This window comes from Schistocerca serialis, chromosome 1 (assembly GCF_023864345.2).
Source record: "Schistocerca serialis cubense isolate TAMUIC-IGC-003099 chromosome 1, iqSchSeri2.2, whole genome shotgun sequence".
Classification (NCBI taxonomy): domain Eukaryota; kingdom Metazoa; phylum Arthropoda; class Insecta; order Orthoptera; family Acrididae; genus Schistocerca; species Schistocerca serialis.
In genome coordinates, this window is record NC_064638.1 from 749054558 (window position 1) to 749074101 (window position 19544).

General features: G+C 42.5%; 1 protein-coding gene across 13 annotated transcripts in view; it reads left to right on the forward strand.

Annotated features, from left to right (window-relative positions):
* Positions 1-19544, forward strand: part of LOC126481976 (C-Jun-amino-terminal kinase-interacting protein 4) — a 271973-nt gene that overhangs the window by 215810 nt on the left and 36619 nt on the right. Inside the window, exon 27 of one of the 13 annotated variants that reach the window (XM_050106008.1) lies at positions 10740-10800. The exons of the other annotated variants lie outside the window; for them this stretch is intronic. Coding sequence (XP_049961965.1) covers positions 10740-10800 — 61 coding nt within the window. The remainder of the gene's footprint in view (positions 1-10739; positions 10801-19544) is intronic. 13 annotated transcript variants of the gene reach the window in all.

Sequence of the window (19544 nt, forward strand, 5' to 3'; positions counted from 1 at the left end):
GAGGACGGGGCATGAGTCGTGCTTGGGTAGCTCAGTTGGTAGAGCACTTGCCCGCGAAAGGCAAAGGTCCCGAGTTCGAGTCTCGGTCCAGCACACAGTTTTAATCTGCCAGGAAGTTTCATATCAGCGCACACTCTGCTGCAGAGTGAAAATCTCATTCTGGATATGAATGTATAGTCCAGCCAACATGCTGACAAATTATGCAAAAATTGCTGCTGTCACATCACCTACCTCAGATTTTTCAAAAACAAAGTCCACCACCTGCTATACACCAAGAACATGCACCCCAAATGAAAAATTGTGTGCAAGAGACATTTTCACCCATCGTGAAGGAGCAACAGTCTCCCAGCAGAAACAGCTTCATGTCTATCTAACAGTGCAACAGAGGAAGACCCACTGACGTTGTTACAAGAGACTAAGATGTCAGACTGAACAAATGTCCAATTTTCTTTATACCCAGGCCTACAACCAGAAAGATTACATAAAGAAAAACAGCAAAAAGGCAGGAGGAAGGTAAAAGATAAGAAAAGAACAAAACAACAGATTTGTTAATTTTGATGGAACCATAACTCTGCTTGACAGCAGAAGAATCTATGAACACTACGTCAAAGACCCAGGGGGCACTAGTAAACTCTGCAGATCAACATATCTCACCATCATCTTCACTGACCACACATTCACCTTGTCATTGCTTTTATAATGGAATTGCAGTAGCTGCTATTGCCAGCTATGAGAAATTCGACAGTCATCACAAACTGTCTCACAATGTGTACAGCAATATAAGAATCAAGATTTTAGAAGACAATCTTCCTACTTGTAGAGGTTATAAGGTACATTGTGAAATTAGAATGAACATGAATGATCATTCAGACGTGTTTGCACGTTAGTCAGATAAAACACCTCCAGTGAATGGATACCTCTGAACACTAACCTACAGAGAGATGGAAGACCTAGTTGCCCACATTTTATTTGGAGATTTTAGTGCCCATAATCACATATGGGGAAGCAATAGAACAGTGTGTAGAGGGTAACTAATAGAGAGATTGTTCTCAGACCTTGATCCTTGGCCCAATAAATTCAGAAGCTCCAACAAATTTCAGCATTGACTTGGATTTGGCTTATATTCTGCATTAGATTTGAGAGTCTGCAGCCGTAATCTAACCAGGACAAGACCTAGAAAGTAGAAACAGCTACAGGTTGATCAACCTAACAAGTAACCTGGGGAAACTGTTTGAAAGGATGGTTAATGTGCGACTTCTTTGGTTTTGAAAATCAAGAAATGCTCTCTCCTGATTCGAGTGTGGATAACAAATAACTTGAACTACCACTGATTATCTCATAGTATGGGAGTCTGTGATTAGAGAGGCCTTTGTGCACCACTGACATATGATTGAAGTATTTCTTTTTTTACGTAAGATGTAAAAAATGGCTGCATCACTTTTTTCTTTTTTTTCTTCTCCCCCCTCTTCTCTCCTATCAGAGATTCCAGTGGATAGTGAATATGTGTAAGCCTTGTGCTATATTTCATGTGAATGAGTGGATATTACAACAAAAGTTAAAGGAAGCACCATAATGTGTTGGCTTGGAAGGCAATGGTGGGAGGGTGGGCCATTCACCACCAGTATAGCAGTGAGGTGCCACCCAATCCATTCTTCGCACCTGAACCCTCCGTGGACAACAAAACATGTCTGTTTCTATCAGTGAACATATGATATGAACTATATATACTAATTTGCCATTTTAACTTATGCAGTGACTTTGACAATTCTATTTTAATAGATTAGTTACCCATTAATGTACCTAGTAAAAAAATGGTAGTTTTATAACTATTAAGCAAAGAGAGGGAAAAAGGCTCGTACCTACTTCTTCAGAAATGAATAGAGGATTGAGGGACTAATAACCACATAGTTTTGAGCCCATTTACCCATGTAGCAGTAGTAGTCATCATCACCACCACCACCACCAAATTGACATAAACAACATAAAACATGCTCACATATAACAGACAGATTACATTATCAAAAGAAATATTTTTATCTAAGATGCATAGTACTGTAAATCATTACTGTCAAGGATTTGTTTCTATTTTGGTGATACTTAATGTGAAACAGCTAGGACCTAGTTTCATTTGTTTGTAGAATAATCTTTTTTCAAACATGACCATAAATATAATGAGGGGAACACACACACAAAAGGGTTTGACTTTTTACAAGCTTTGTGAGCCGATGGCTGCTTCTCTTGGCAGAAGTGTTGAACGGGAAGGAAGACGGGTGAACAAAAAGGACTGAAGAGGTTTAGGGAAAAGGGCACAGTTCAGAAAAATCACCCAGAACCCTGGGACAGGGGAGACTTACCGGGCAGGATGAGAAGGAAAGGCTGTTTGTTGGAGACTGCACTGGACGGATTTTTGGAAACCTGAGCACTTAAAGGTGGAAGACAGGGTAATATGCAAGACAGAGATTATTACTAAAGCATCGTGCATGAGTTAATAAGAGTGAAAAGCTTGAATGCATTGTATGTAACAGACGTGGAAGGGGGGATGGCGAAAAACAGACGAGTCAGAAAATGAAAGATATAGAAAACTAAAATGTACGATAGGAAAGTTGCCATTCACCATATAGCAGAGATGCTGAGTTGCAGATAGGCACAACAAAAAAGACTGTCACCAATAAAGTATTGGTCATTAAGGCCCTCATCAACAATAGCCCCCCCCCCCCCCACACACACACACACTAACGCAAATCCAACTCACAAACACGACTGCAGTCTCAGGCAACTGAAACCACACTGTGAGCAGCAGTGGGAAATCCTGGATTTTCCATTGTTTCAGAAAACTATAGTGGATTGAAGAAAGGAGTGGTTACTGTGAAGAAATCCTGAGAGGGAAGAAATTAAGGACAGGTGGGTGGTGAGAACCTAGGACATGTTGTAGTGCTAGTTCCCACCTGCAGATTTCTCAGAAACTGGTGTACGGGGGAAGAATCCAGACGATGTGTCTGGTGAAACATGCGCTGAGGTCACGACTGTCACGTTCTGCAGCATGCTCTGCAACAGGATATTGTGTGTTGGCTGTGTACACTGTCTGCCTATGCCCATACATAATGACTGATAACTGGCTGACAGTCATGCCGATGTACAAGGCCGAACATTGTTTACATAACAGCTGGTATTTGACGTGTTGTTTCACCGGTGGCTCTCCCTTTGATAGTATATTGGAATTGGCAGTGGTCGGAGGGTGCTTATGGCAAGTCTTGCAGTGGGACTGTCACGGGGAGAGGAGCCATAAGGTAGGGAGATGGGTACAGAAGAAGCATAGTGTTTGACAAGGGTATTGTGGATATTGGGAGGACGATGAAAAGCTATTCTAGGTGTGGTGGGCAAAATTTCAGACAAGATGGATCTCATTTCAGGGCATGATTTTAGGAAGTCATGGCCTTGTCAAAGTAGTTGATTAATACATTAAAGGCCAGGATAATACTGGGTGACAAGTGATGTGCTCCGAAGTTGTTTCTTGGAGGGATGAGCAGTACCAGGATCTGGTACAGTCCTCAGCAATCAGTCTTTTCTTCTCATCCCATCCGATAAGTCTCTCCTGACCCAGGGTTCTGGGAGACTTTTCTGAACTGTACCCCCTTTCCCTAAACCTCTCCAGTCCTTTTCATTCACCCCTCTTCCTTTCCCTTCAACTCTTCTGCCAGAAGAAGAAGAAGCAGCAGCCATTGGTTCTGAAAACTTGTAAAAGTCAAACCCTTTTGTGTGTGTGTGTGTGTGTGTGTGTGTGTGTGTGTGTGTGTGTGTGTGTGTGTATACCCCTGCTGCCACTTGGTGAGTAGATTTTTTATCTATTCATTTACATTATATTATCAATCAATATTGGTTATTTTCATTGTTACATAAATGTAATCAGTATGATTCAAATAAAGACTAACATAGTGGTAAGATAGCATGATGGATTGAATGAAGATACAATAAAGTGGTAAATAAAGTGATAACAACAACAGCCTACACACTTTTATTTTTTTATTTTTTTTTACTGCCGAAAGCAATAAATGATATGCTGATTTATCTAGTTTAATGATGATTTATCCATGTTGGATCTTGTGAACTGTGCAGCTGTTAATGACAGTTCGTGAATGATGCAACCAGACAGAAATACTTCTTACATGTTTTATTTTAATGCCATAACTGGTTTTGGGCTACCATGCCCATTTTCAGATTTCAGTTACATAGTTGTTTTGATGAAAAGCATGTCGTCTGGCCCACACCCCACAAGCATATTTGAGTATTTAGTAACACTTCGTAAGTTTTTCATTAATAAAAACACGTTTAAGTGCTTGCATTTATTTAGATGTAATGTGAAATAGTTATGTTCACTTATGTAAGTTCCAGTAGATAGCGATTTGTTTTGTTTTGGTCCATGTCATTTACCAGGTCGATGTATATGTTGTTGAATTCCACATAGCACACATTTTGTAAATAAGTTACTGTGGCACACTGCATAATACTCCTAACACCGGTGTTTAACTTCACACATGTGCTACACACTTCATGTTTTTCTTTATAATGCAGAGGTTATCATTAAGCAAAGATAAAAAAAAAATTATTCATTTTCTATGGACTAAGGATGTAAATAAGAGCAACGATGATTATGTGGGATGTGCAAAATGCAGCATGTCGATAATAGAAAAATATTTGCATTCTATGATTAAGAGACAATAAGACAAATCGTTTTTAGTGTGTTTTTTAATGTAACTGCCAGCACAAATTTTGCAAAACACTTTAAAGTCAACTTATTGCATACTATAAATTAGACATATATGTACGAACAGTGATATATACAGACATTTGATTATCATTACAGATTATAAATTAGTTGCAGAACATGCAGAATTAGAAAGTTGAAGGGGAGATGAGAGCAACACTTTTGTTCATTGTGATAGTTTATTTTTATAAAATTTTATACTGCTATCTTAAATAGGTTCTTTTTTCCACAGTGTTGTGGCCATTAGGAGTCCAGTTTTTGTTTGATTTCTTTTAACATCCCAAGGAAATTGTTTAGAAATTGTTTATCGGCTAGCTCCAACTGCTAACTTAGAATGTATTGGGGCGAAATGAGCGTGTAAAAATATATTTATAGTTGCTGTAGTAGGTCCATTTTCTTGCCTTTGTTGGTGGTGTGTAATATCTATTTTTACTGTTAATGTTAGAAACTGAGTGTCCATATTGGTCCATGTGGCTATTGCATATTTATTTAAATTTCTTAGTGTAAAGGCATCCATGTGTTCACGATATCTTATACTGAAGCTTCTGCTGGACTGTCGAAGATTAAAGCTAGGGCAATTATCACAAATAATCATGTAAATTCCTGATATTTCTGCAAACAGTTCTTTCTCTGCTGCTAGTGATTTACTGTCTTCAGTTTTATTGTATAGGTGGTCAATTATTTGTGGTGTATAATTCTTTTACAGTCATCAGTCTTCTGACTGGTTTGATGCAGCCCACCCCAGATTCCTCCCATGCGCCAACCTCTTCATCTAACAGCAGCACTTGCAACCTATGCCCTCAGTTATTTGCTGGATGTATTCCAACCTCTGTATTCCTCTACAGTTTTTGCCTTCTACAGCTCCCTCTAGTACCTTAGAAAACATTCCCTGATGGCTTAACAAATGTCCTATAATCCTATCTATTCTTCTTGTAAGTGTTTTCCAAGTATTCGTTTTCTCTGCTCCTACACAGAATCTCCTCATTCTTTACCTTGTCAGTCCATTTAATTTTCAGCATTTGTCTGTAGCACCACATCTCAAATGCTTCAATTCTCTTCTGTTCCATGTTTCACTCCTATACAATGCTGTGCTCCAAATATACATTCTAAGAAATTTCTTCCTCAAAGTGAGGCCTATGTTTGATAGTAGTAGACTTCCCTTAGCCAGGGATGCTCTCTTTGCCAGTGCTAATCTGCTTTTGATGTCATACTTGCTCTGGCCGTTACTGGTTATTTTGCTGCCTAGGTAGTAGAACTGTTTTTAAATGAATAAACTGCATAGAGAAGATCATGATGATACTGGAGCTATAAAGTTGGTAAAGACCTTTCTAGCTTCTAATGTAACCCCACATTAAGAGCCAGAGTAAATACGAACAGATTGCCAAATCTACAGTAAGTGCAAAATAACATGGTTAAAAACTGAAATTAGATACCTCCACACGGAAAAAGATGTACTAAACAGGCAAATACATAAACTGCATTTTGAACTCAGTAATCAGATACATCCAACAGAATAAATGCACATCTCAGATAATATTCATAGACAGATAAACAAAGAACAGCTAAGTATCTCCATGAGACATAAAAAGAAAATTCAGTCACTTACTTCAAAATGAACACGTTACCCTACAGTCACTCCCAACATTGCAGAACTTGAATTTTGTCATAGAGTAGTAAACTCCATGAACATTGTACTCGATGAAGCTGAACTTGTTTTACTAAATGAAGGTGTCAGACATAATGTTGCACCAAAACTTAATGACAAAAACATCAGAGAATTAGTTGAAGTTCAAAAGCCAAACAAATTATGACAAAAAATTTATAATCAACTCACAAATCTGGTAAAACTGATTCAGAAATACTCACTATCATTAATAAAAAAACTTACAGATGACAAAACCCTTGTTGTAAGGGAGATGCAAGTAACAATGCAGTAGTTCTTTCTTCAAAACAACATAAAAGAACTGAAGACTGACCCACATCTAAATATCAGGCTCAGTGTAGGAAACACCTTTTATCAGGTGCTGATGTTTAACGTAGCTTAGTCATGAATCCCATATCTCCTGAACTAAGATCTCAGGCAAAGATTCATAAATCTCATTAGCCACTACGGCCCACTGTTAATTCAAGGAACAGCCCTGTGTATTACATGTCTAAGAAGGTTAATGATTTTCTTTGCAACTTTTATGTGGTTGAAGACAACTTCTCTATCAGAAATCCCCTGCAGTTTGTTAATGATATAAATGATCTGCACATACCAAACAATTCCAGGTTTGCATCCCTGGACATTGTGAATCTGTAGGCAAATGTACCTGTCCATGAAGGCAGTGATGTACAAAGTTTTAGAGTTGCTAGAATTAATTGTATTTTGTAACTACTTTTCATCCAACAAGAAAATCTTATCTGTATTTACATTAACAATTTAGAAAAGAAATTTTTTAAGGTCAGTACCCATTAAAAAGACAAACTGCTTTACTGCAAAAGATACGTTGACACAGTCACCTTGTTCAATGGTACAGTATATGAAATATAATCATTTTCAAATGCCATGAGTAACATGCACCCCAATATCAACTTCACTGTTGAACGTGAGACACTAGAGGGTATCAGTTTTCTTGATCTGAGAATAAAAAACTTGAAACAAAACCATGCCTTACGAATTCATAGAAAACCCACCATCACAGATGTAATTATAAAAAATTCTTCATGCAATGGAGCACAACACAAAATGGCTTCTTTTAGATCCTTATTAAATCAGACACATAATATTCCCTCCAGTTTATCTTCCAAGGACAAAGAAATCAATATTATCAACACTGTAGTGAAAAATAATGGCTATAAACCACAAATAATTGACCACCTATACAATAAAATTGAAGACGGTAAATAGCCTGCAGTAAATTCACAACCAGCAGCAGAAAAAGAACTATTTGTCTGCATTCCCTTCCTGCACACAATCTCATACCAAACTGCCAATCTTTTCTGAAGGATAGGAGTTCCAATAAGTTTCCACACCAATAACACTGTGCAACATAACATTATCCACAGGACCAAAACCACCAGCATAGGCCTAGAAAAATCAGGAATTTCAAGATCATTTGTGACAATTGTCACAGCTTTTGTCTTGGATAGACCAGCAGAAGCTTCAGTATAAGATATCGTCAACATATGGATGCCTTTAGACTAAAAAACTTAAATAAATATGCAATAGCCTCTCACGTGGATGCAATAGCCACTCACGTGGACCAACATGGACACTCAGTTTCTAACATTAACAATAATTATAGATATTACACACCACCAACAAAGGCAAGAAAATGTATCTATTACAGCAACTGTAAATATATTTTCACACTCTCACTGCTCCTCAATACATTCTAAATTAGCAGCTGGAGCTAGCCAATAAACAGTTTCTAAATAATTTCCTTGGGATGTTCACAGAAATCAAACAAAAACCTGTTTAAGATACTAGTATAATATTGTGTAAATATAAACTATACGATGAACAAATGTGTTTCTTTCATCCCCCCTCCAACTTTCTAATTCTACATATTCTGCAACTAATTTATAATCTGTAATGATAATCAAATGTCTGTATATATAAATATCTGTACGTATATGTCTAATTTATAGTATACAATCAGTTGGCTTTAAAGTATTGTGCCAAAATTTGTGCTGGTAATTACATAAAAAAAAAAAAACCACTCTTGTCTCTTAATCTTATAATGCAAACTTACCAAAGACTTTGCCTCTGTATATATCTGCTTGTGTCTGTATATGTGTGGATGGATATGTGTGTGTGTGCGCGAGTGTGTACCCGTCCTTTTTTCCCCCTAAGGTAAGTCTTTCCGCTCCCGGGATTGGAATGACTCCTTACCCTCTCCCTTAAAACCCAAATCCTTTCGTCTTTCCCTCTCCTTCCCTCTTTCCCTCTCCTTCCCTCTTTCCTGACGAGGCAACCGTTGGTTGCGAAAGCTAGAATTTTGTGTGTATGTTTGTGTTTGTTTGTGTGTCTGTCGACGTGCCAGCGCTTTCGTTTGGTAAGTCACATCATCTTTGTTTTAGATATATTTTTTCCCACGTGGAATGTTTCCTTCTATTATATTCAAATATTTTTCTGTAATTGATATGTTGCATTTTTCACATCCCACACGTTGTCTTTACTCTTTTTATATCCTTAGACAATAGAAAATGAAAGATATCTTTTTGTCTTTGCTTAATCATAAATTGTAAAGAAAACCATCAAGTATATAGCACATGTATGAAGTTCAACACTGACGTTAAGAGATTATGAAGTGTGCCGCAGTAATTTATTTACAAAATGTGTGCCTGTGTGGAATTCAATAATGTATATGTCAACCAGGTAATCAACGTGGACTAAAACAAAGCAAATCGCCATCTACTGGAACTTAAATAAGTGAACACAACTGTTTCACATTATTTATAAATAAATGCAAGCACTTAAATGTTTTTATTCATGAAAAACTTACAAAGTGTCACAAAATACTAAAATATGCTTGTGTGGTGTAGGCCAGATGACATGCTGTACATCAAAACTATGTAACTGAAAATATTAGCCATCTGAAAATGGACATGGTAGCCCACAACCAGTTAGGGCACTAAAATAAAACATTTAAAATGTATTTGTGGTAGGTTGTGTCATTCAGCAATTATCTAATTTGTCTTGAGTTGTCTTCTGAGGCCCAGTAATTATATTTGTAAATCGTGCAAGCTCTTTGCTTTTTGTTAGGCAGACTTGTTTCTTGGCAAAAATGCAAATGAACAGCCAGTTGTAGCAGTTACTCCATTGATATACAATTCATATCCAAGGATTAATCTTCAAACGTCCAGACAACAGCTCAAGTCACCACCCACCTTTACTCTCCCCATAATAAACACTTACACGAACACTGTGGTAGGACACCATGATTTGCCATCTGGCACTTGTGTTATCATTAGCTAAAACAATTATTACATAACATTTGAATATTATTCCACATTCTGTGGCATCTATTTTCAAAAAAATTAGCATTAACTTTTATTACAGTCCAGTCTTTATACTTACCCTTAGTTTGGTTATTTAACAAGACAGGAATAATCTGTTTCCCCAACTGATCTAATCCTTCACTTAGGGAACAAGATTAAGACTTCTACTGTTATTTTGAGAGTTCTTCAGGTACATTTCCATTTTGTCTACTGCAGTGTTATCATTGTAATATTCTTTTGGGTGTCTCTAAACCCTTCTTGTCATTTATGGTTGTTGTTATACTATCTATTCATTTACTAAATTTCAGGATAGATGTATCATCAAATTACTTGTCTCTTTAAATTTCCATCTTTCATACTGTGAATGTTCACCACTCAGCATTTGTCATTCTGAAAACAGTTGAGCTTCAGTGTAATGTAATATGAAAAATGCAGTTTATTGTTGACTTGCTGGCGGTCTGCTATTTTTTTTATTCGTATCTGGTTTATATTTGCTTTCACTTGCCCTTCAAAAATGGGTAGCTGTAAAAATAAAAAAAAAAATTAAAAACACACACACACACACACACACACACCCCTACACCTACACCTACACCTACACCTACATATACATACTCACTGCTATGTAACAACACTTTGATGCTCTGCTTGCATACAGCTTGTTATGTTACTGATGTTTTTGTGTGTTGGTGATAAACTACTGGTAATACATAACCTTTAAATGTGGTGGTTGTTCTTATGGTATATCTTAAATTTAGAAGATCAAACAATTTAACATGATTCTCATTTGCTGATTACCTTACCTCTTGGACAAATAATATCCTAAGACAAATTAACAGATTTAGTCTGTTAACTAAAACTATTAAAAACATAGAAAAGAAAAAGGTGCTGTTTTAAAGGAGCTTAATGTGGTTATTTTTTGCATGAAACAAGTTTCAGTTCTTTTCATTAATTTGAAAATGTGTGTGTGGCTGTTGGTTGCCCGTTTCAGTGGACGATGCGGAAGAGGCTCAGGATGCAGCCAGTCACCTGATTGTGTGGCAAATCACTCGGTATGCACCATGATGTAGCTTATTAATAGCTTCTTTCTTATTTGGTTATGGGACTTCTCCATTATTAACAATATGGTGTTGGATAGAATAGAATTTAACATGACACCCTCTGATTGCTGTTAATGCTCTTCCTATTATAGATAAATGCTTTCTCGTCTTCTGTAAAATATTATTCTAAATTGAGTTCTAATTGTCCTTTGCCTTTTCATCCAAAGTGCATTGAAATGTATGCACAAGGAGAATTTCCACAAGTACTGTAAACTAACATTGTGTTGAGAAGAAAAAAAAAACTTTAACTTGCCTACTTTTCCAAAACACACACACACACACACACACACACACACACACACACACCACTTTAACTACCACTGCAAGGGCTTCTGGAGTTAAAATAGTAAAATACTTCAGCAGCTGGGCATCCCTCTCTCTACTGAAAATTTCTGGGACAAGAGAGATATTTAAATGAGGTAGTGGGGAGGAGTGGTAAAATGATGATGAAATGCTTTCATGCATTAATGACAGTTCTCCGGAAAAAGAAGATACAAAGCACAAGAAATGTTTGTGAAGTGCTATATTATCATGTTTAGAATATGCATTCAATTTCTTTCCCACTTAATCACTACCAGTATCTATAAAACTTGTGAGCCATAGGTACAAGCATTTTTTATTAACTAATTGAATAAATATTCTATCTTGCCTTAATCACTTTTCCACTGATACATTAACTACAAAATGTGCCTTGTAGATTGTACTACATATACCACACCCTCATAAATTCCCTCCCACACCACACAGAATTCAGAGTCTAAACAGACTCGAAACATAGTCATGACCTTTCCTTCAGAAGCATCGATCCACAGAAGTATCAGTCTTTCCAATGGCATTACCTTTTACCCCATACACCAATTCAATTGTAGCGGAATTGTTATAGGCCTCCTCTCCTTCCTGTGGTCCCAACAGTGGAGACACTATTTCACCACAAACTGTACCAACCACAATCAACTCAAAGCCATTGTTGATCCCCGCCGAACTCAGCTCACTCCTCCACCCAACCGTGATCCACTCACACTGCTCCAAAATCACCCCTTGTTAACATTCCAAAATTTCTCAACCTTGTGTCACCTTCATTCCACAAATTCCTCAACAAGGAAGCAAACCTTACATCTGCAGAAAGAACTGCAATATACCACCACCTGCCTTATAACCTTACATGCAGACAAAGGCTTCACCACTGTGGTTTGGAACGTCGAGAAATACCTGGTAGAAGGACTGTCAGATTCATCCACTCACAAACGCTGCCGTAGTGACACCAATCCAGAATTTCAACAGGGTCTCCAGTCTCTTCTCATATCGCCAGGCCCAACCCAATACATCTCCCTCTTAACCTCCACCTTACCCCTCACCTCCCCCTCCATTCTCCCTCCCCCCTCCTTCCATTCTCCCTCCCCCCTCCTTCCATTCTCCCTCCCCCCTCCTTCCATTCTCCACCCCCCCCTCCTTCCATTCTCCACCCCCCCTCCTTCCATTCTCCCTCCCCCCTCCTTCCATTCTCCCTCCCCCTCCTTCCATTCTCCACCCCCCCTCCTTCCATTCTCCACCCCCCCCCTCCTTCCATTCTCCACCCCCCTCCTTCCATTCTCCACCCCCCTCCTTCCATTCTCCACCCCCCTCCTTCCATTCTCCACCCCCCCCCTCCTTCCATTCTCCACCCCCCCTCCTTCCATTCTCCACCCCCCCTCCTTCCATTCTCCACCCCCCTCCTTCCATTCTCCACCCCCCCTCCTTCCATTCTCCACCCCCCCCCTCCTTCCATTCTCCACCCCCCCCTCCTTCCATTCTCCACCCCCCCCTCCTTCCATTCTCCACCCCCCCCCCCTCCTTCCATTCTCCACCCCCCCTCCTTCCATTCTCCACCCCCCCCTCCTTCCATTCTCGACCACCCCTCCTTCCATTCTCGACCCCCCCCCCCTCCTTCCATTCTCGACCCCCCTCCATCCATTCTCGACCCCCCCTCCATCCATTCTCGACCCCCCCTCCATCCATTCTCGACCCCCCCTCCATCCATTCTCGACCCCCCCTCCATCCATTCTCGACCCCCCCTCCATCCATTCTCGACCCCCCTCCATCCATTCTCGACCCCCCTCCATCCATTCTCGACCCCCCCCCCTCCATCCATTCTCGACCCCCCCCCCCTCCATCCATTCTCGACCCCCCCCCCCCTCCATCCATTCTCGACCCCCCCTCCATCCATTCTCGACCCCCCCTCCATCCATTCTCGACCCCCCCTCCATCCATTCTCGACCCCCCCTCCTTCCATTCTCCACCCCCCTCTCCCCTCCCCCTCCTCGCCGCTCTCCCCTCCCCCTCCCCGCCGCTCTCCCCTCCCCGCCGCTCTCCCCTCCCCGCCGCTCTCCCCTCCCCCTCCCCGCCGCTCTCCCCTCCCCCTCCCCGCCGCTCTCCCCTCCCCCTCCCCGCCGCTCTCCCCTCCCCCTCCCCGCCGCTCTCCCCTCCCCCTCCCCCTCCCCGCCGCTCTCCCCTCCCCCTCCCCGCCGCTCTCCCCTCCCACTCCCCGCCGCTCTCCCCTCCCACTCCCCGCCGCTCTCCCCTCCCCCTCCCCGCCGCTCTCCCCTCCCCCTCCCCGCCGCTCTCCCCTCCCCCTCCCCGCCGCTCTCCCCTCCCCCTCCCCGCCGCTCTGCCCTCCCCCTCCCCGCCGCTCTGCCCTCCCCCTCCCCGCCGCTCTCCCCTCCCCCTCCCCGCCGCTCTCCCCTTTCCCTCCCCGCCGCTCTCCCCTTTCCCTCCCCGCCGCTCTCCCCTCCCCCTCCCCGCCGCTCTCCCCTTTCCCTCCCCGCCGCTCTCCCCTCCCCCTCCCCGCCGCTCTCCCCTCCCCCTCCCCGCCGCTCTCCCCTCCCCCTCCCCGCCGCTCTCCCCTCCCCCTCCCCGCCGCTCTCCCCTCCCCCTCCCCGCCGCTCTCCCCTCCCCCTCCCCGCCGCTCTCCCCTCCCCCTCCCCGCCGCTCTCCCCTCCCCCTCCCCGCCGCTCTCCCCTCTCCCTCCTCGCCGCTCTCCCCTCTCCCTCCTCGCCGCTGTCCCCTCTCCCTCCTCGGCGCTGTCCCCTCTCCCTCCTCGCCGCTGTCCCCTCTCCCTCCTCGCCGCTGTCCCCTCTCCCTCCTCGCCGCTGTCCCCTCTCCCTCCTCGCCGCTGTCCCCTCTCCCTCCTCGCCGCTGTCCCCTCTCCCTCCTCGCCGCTCTCCCCTCTCCCTCCTCGCCGCTCTCCCCTCTCCCTCCTCGCCGCTCTCCCCTCTCCCTCCTCGCCGCTCTCCCCACTCTCTCCTATGCTCTCCCTCCTCCCCGCTCTCCCCCCTCCCTCCTCCCCGCTCTCCCCCCTCTTCCCCCTCCCTCCTCCCCGCTCTCCCCCTCCCTCCTCCCTCCTCCCCGCTCTCCCCCTCCCCCTCCCCGCTCTCCCCCCTCCCCCTCCCCGCTCTCCCCCCTCCCCCTCCCCGCTCTCCCCCCTCCCTCTCCCCCTCCCTCTCCCCCTCCCCGCTCTCCCCCCCTCCCTCTCCCCCTCCCCGCTCTCCCCCCTCCCTCTCCCCCTCCCCGCTCTCCCCCCTCACCCTCCCGCTCTCCCCCTCTCCTCTCTACCCCCCTCCCCCCGTCCTGCTTCTGTTTCCGCTCCAGCACTACACAGCTTTCTGTTCCACCAACACACTCACAAGTCTCTCTCCCCCCCCCCCCATCACCACTTTTTTTTTCCTCTTCTTCTACCCATCCTGTACTTTTCTCCTTTTTTGCTCTTGCTCTCCCCCCCCCCCCCCCCCAAACGTACTGACTGTACACACAAACTCTACCATGGCCCCTACATGTCCCTGCATGCCCCCACAAGCAGCACTACATCCTCCCCAACATCTACCACACTATCCCTCCTCCTCACCCCAGCCTTCGTACCCCCACCAACCAGAGGTTCAGTTTCCCATCAAGTGCAGTTGCTCGCAGTTCAGCCTCGGTGACCAGAAACAGTGGTCATTTGTGTGTGTGTTGTGCTTGTGGGAGCATGCAGGGACATGGTGGGGATATTGTAGGGTTGCTGTGTGCCGGCAGGTGGTTTGGGTGGCATGGAGAGCAGGAGGGGCAGAAGAAGAGAAAAGTACAGGAGGGGGAGAAGAAAAGAAAAAATGAGAGGGATTTATGAGTGCTCTGGTGGAACAGAAGGCTGTGTAGTGTGTGTGTGTGTGTGTGTGTGTGTGTGTGTGTATTTATTTATTTATTCATTCATTTTGCGTGAAAGCTCTCTTGTGTGGCAGTCTCTTTGTTGTGCCTGTCTGTGACTCGTCGTCTCCTCAATATGGTGAACAGCAGTCTATCCTGGTCATAATATTGTCACTATTCGATACTGGATTTTCCAGTGTTTGATTTCATCTTCAGAAGCAGTGTGTTCCAGGTATTCCTTTAGCTCTGTCAATAAGTGAAAGCCCTAGTGCAAAAAGTGGGCTGTGCAGCAAATTTATTTTTAGTTTATCCAAATGACTGTAGTAGTTCTTGTGTCCCATGAGAATGATGGGCATATGGTCATTATCATGCTACAAACAAATTCGCTGTGACAACATTCTTTGATGTTTTTGTTTTGGACATCCAAGAACAGTTTTTGTCTCACGTTAAAAGTACACATTTAGGTGCATGTAAATGTGTGTGGTTTACCATTCTGTCAGTTGTTATCACTTCCCAACAGGGTGTTAGCTTTGCAAGTTTCGTCCACACCAAATTCGAGTCAAGACAATTGTTTACTTGTTTTGTTATAACACAGAGATCTCACTTGGTGGAATTTGGAATTATCATACCATTTTAAGTATACTTTTGAAACACACAATCTCACAACAGAGGACTGATGAATTATGGCCCATCATTTGGGGTGAAGGAATTGGAAGTGTTGCAAGCTGTGGACAAATAACTTTCCTTTCATTTTTATTTGCCTTTCATTTTTATTTGCCTTTCGTCTTTATTTCCTGGGCAAATCTTGTAACTGAGACTGGAAGAACTCCCTGTAAAAAATCTGTGGTAGAAAGACTAATAGATATTGAAATTAAGGTTTTCAGATTTAGGCATAAAACCTGTAAGTTCTGAGACTGGTTTTATTCATGACATATAAGCGACATCAGCACAGAGACTATAGTTGCAACTTGAATTAATAACTGTAAACAACAGATGTGCGTGCAACCAGTTAGCTGGCAGTAGACAGTGTTAAGTAGTGGATGTGTGGCCATAAATTATCGACGTTGATGCATCAAAAATCGTAATGTAGCAGCCTCTCTTAATCAAGTATTCAGGACTTTCTCCAGAATGTTTTGAAGTAGAGAAAAGTGTATGCAAAGATTGCCCCCACACACCTGACAATTCCTCTGGAAGAGGTATCACAGGTGACAATACTTGTTGCTATAAATATGAACCTACCACAAAAAGACAGACGGCAGAAATTAACATGAAGGGTCAACACTTTTGACAGCATAACCGATATTCAAGCCAAAGTCACATGTGAGTTGATCAACATCCCAAAGAAGGAATTTTCTGACAGTTTCACATGATTTGTGAACAATCTGTTCATTGGTACTCAATTAGGGGAAGGCTATGTAGAACATTTGAAGCATTATGATCACAAACTTAACTTTCCTCTGTTTTTTGTTAATACAATCTCTAAACTTCTAGGACTGACAGGCTGCAAACTGGTCAGTAGTTAGGTGGAACTTTGAGTGCGTACTGGCTAACATAGGTAGAAAGTATAGGATATCGTGCTTTAATATGTGAATACAGATTGAAGTGCATGTGAGCAACAAACAGGTTTATGGAAAGGCAGAGATCTTCTTCAGAGTTAATCAACATGAACAAGTGTGTGTGTGTGTGTGTGTGTGTGTGTGTGTGTGTGTGTGCGCGCGAGCGCGCGCAAGTGATTGCATGAGCCATTGCCCTTGTTCTGAGGTAGATTTGCAGAGGCCTGTTACATGCAGATGTGGAAAAGGGGTGTTGACATTGGAGACATTAAAAGTACAAGGGTTGGAACTTAAATAGTGGCAACTATTTATTCACAACTGATACAAAAGAGTTACATGTTTGCTCCTGTTACTGTTCTTGTAAGTAGTCACCAGCATTGTGTAGAACCCATTGCCAGCAATGTGGAAGGCATAGTATACCATTCTGTTGATGGTACAAATGGAGCAGTCTGCTGCCTGTCGAATCTCTGGGACAGTTCTGAAGCAAATGCCGCGAAGTGGTTCCTTCATTTTTGGAATCAAATCAAAGTCACAAGGACTTAAGTCCAGGGAGTATGGTGGATGGTACAGTACTTCCCAGTCCCATTGACCAAACAGAGCATCCATAGCTTGCACCGTATGTGCCCGCACATTGTCATGCAAAATGGTGGGCGGGTTGCGCAGAAAGTGTCTCCGCTTCTTTCGCAAAGCTGATCGCAGGTGATGCTTCCAAAAACGAAGAGTAATAATGTGCATTGACGGTCTACCGTGGAAGACATAATGCGTTAGGATAGCATCATCAAACTCGTACAAGAGGATCACCATAACTTTCACTGTACTGGGGCTCTGACACACTTTTGACTTTCGCAGTGACTCATAATGACACCATTCGTTGGATTTTGTTGCATTGGCATTTGTACAACCACTGGCACATTCAATCTTGATCCAACTCCGTTGTTCCTGTTTCGAAAACATAGTGACACCGTTACGTTAGACCACTCGCTCACAAGTGACTGTGTTTCCGTCAGTTGTGCATACATCAGCGACAACAGTAGATTCCATTGCATCGTGTCTCCACAGCTGTTTGGCCACTATTTAAGTTCCAACCTACGTATAATTATGAAAGTGTACAGCAAGTTGCAAAAGAATGCTTCATTACAGCAATGAACCCATCATCTAATAGTGCTGATATCCACTGTTGCATCACCACAGACAGTTTTCAGTCCTTCATGAATGTGAATGGCCATTCCACCTTATGCATTCAGGAATTCTGTCAAAGAGCGCTGTCTGTCATGAGCATATATGTTGGCCGTTTTGCAAATGACTGCAGTACTGGTATCTGTTAATTTAGAATGTTACTACTCCAGTGGATTGGAGAAGAAACTTTGTGAAATAGCGTCAAATTCAAATTTTCTTTTAACAAACCCTACTTGCAGAGAAAAAAAATGAGGCATTACTTTTTGAGTGACCCAAGTGTATTACGTGTTCATCTGATTCAATTCTCCATGTCCATCCCAACTTACCTCAGCAACTCCTACCAGGATCATATAATTCTTTTCCATCTCTCTCTCCCTCTCTCTTTCTCTTTTAAGGGTTTCTAGTTTCCCTTCTTGTAACAATGTTCTGACATTCCAAATACCAATTCTTGTTTTGACATTGCACCTCCTTTCAAGATTGTCCTTCCTGGAGATCAGAGTGAGGGACAGATATTGACTTAACATAGACGGGAGCCATAGTTTGAACATAAAATTGAGTTGCATTATGCAGGGGAAATAATCTGCTGTGCTATTCTACTGCTTTCCTCAATTCTTGGAGGCTGCCCCCCCCCCCCCCCCCCCCCCCAAATACAGGATACAGACACCTTCTGCAGCCATTCCCTTAGAGTCAGATGCTGCTTTGCTTGTTGGTCCATGGGAGGTATTTCATTTCCCCCTACTAACCATGTCTGGGAAGCTTGCACCTATCCACCACCTGGGGATGCACCCTCCAGGTGTTACAGCCCCTAAAGGTACCCATTACAAATCACACATCTGTTCAGATATACCATTGGCACACATTTCATTTATGTTGCTAACAAGGAGAGATCTCCAGCAGTGGGATCGACCTTTTGAAACCATCTATATGGTGATGTAGATTAAGATCCCAGGTACTACACCCTGCAACCATTTACCTCTGTGGGCCATCATTGCAAGTAATTGATGGAAAAAAAGAATTGGAATTTTGTGTGATACTCTACAATTTTAAAATAGTAGTGTTTTACAAACTAGTTGCATAGCTTGATGGTTGTAGCACTAGACTCAAACACAAAAGATTGTGGGTTTGAATCTCGTTAGATGCTTTGAAATCTCTTATTTTTTAAATCTGTATTGAAATGATTTTGATGATTGTTTTTATTAAGTTATTTGGTTTAAGTGTAATTTTTTATTTTTATTCCTTTGTCGTGTCATTTTAATCAGCATATTAAGTTTTTCAATTGCTCTCATTTTTAATTCCTGTCATTCATTTCAAAGAACCTAACGAGTTTCAAACCCACAACCTTTTGCACATGAGTCTGTGACTCAGCATCTCCGCTATATGGTGAGTAGTGACTCTCCTTCACATAATATTACTATAACCATTAAGCTTCACAACTGGTTTATACGGTATTGTTATTTTAAAACTGTAGAGTATTATGCAAAATTCCATTTTTTTTTTGTCAATTACTCGCAAATGGTGGCCCACCAGAGTGAGTGGTTGCAGGCTGTACTACCTGGGACCTTAACCTACATTAATGTATTGATAGTTTCAAGCAGTAGATCCTACCGCTGGGGACCTCTCCTTGTAAGGTGTAAAACTTTAGCAAAGGCTTTCTTCAAGTCAAGAAACACAGTATCAATGTGACCCTGCCTTTTGGATGTGTTGAATAGGCAGAACAAACTGGGTTTCACACAATCAGTGTTCAGAGAAACCACAGTGATTATTTCATGGTAGCTGTTTGGTCTCCAGAAAACTCGTCATATGTGCCCAATATGT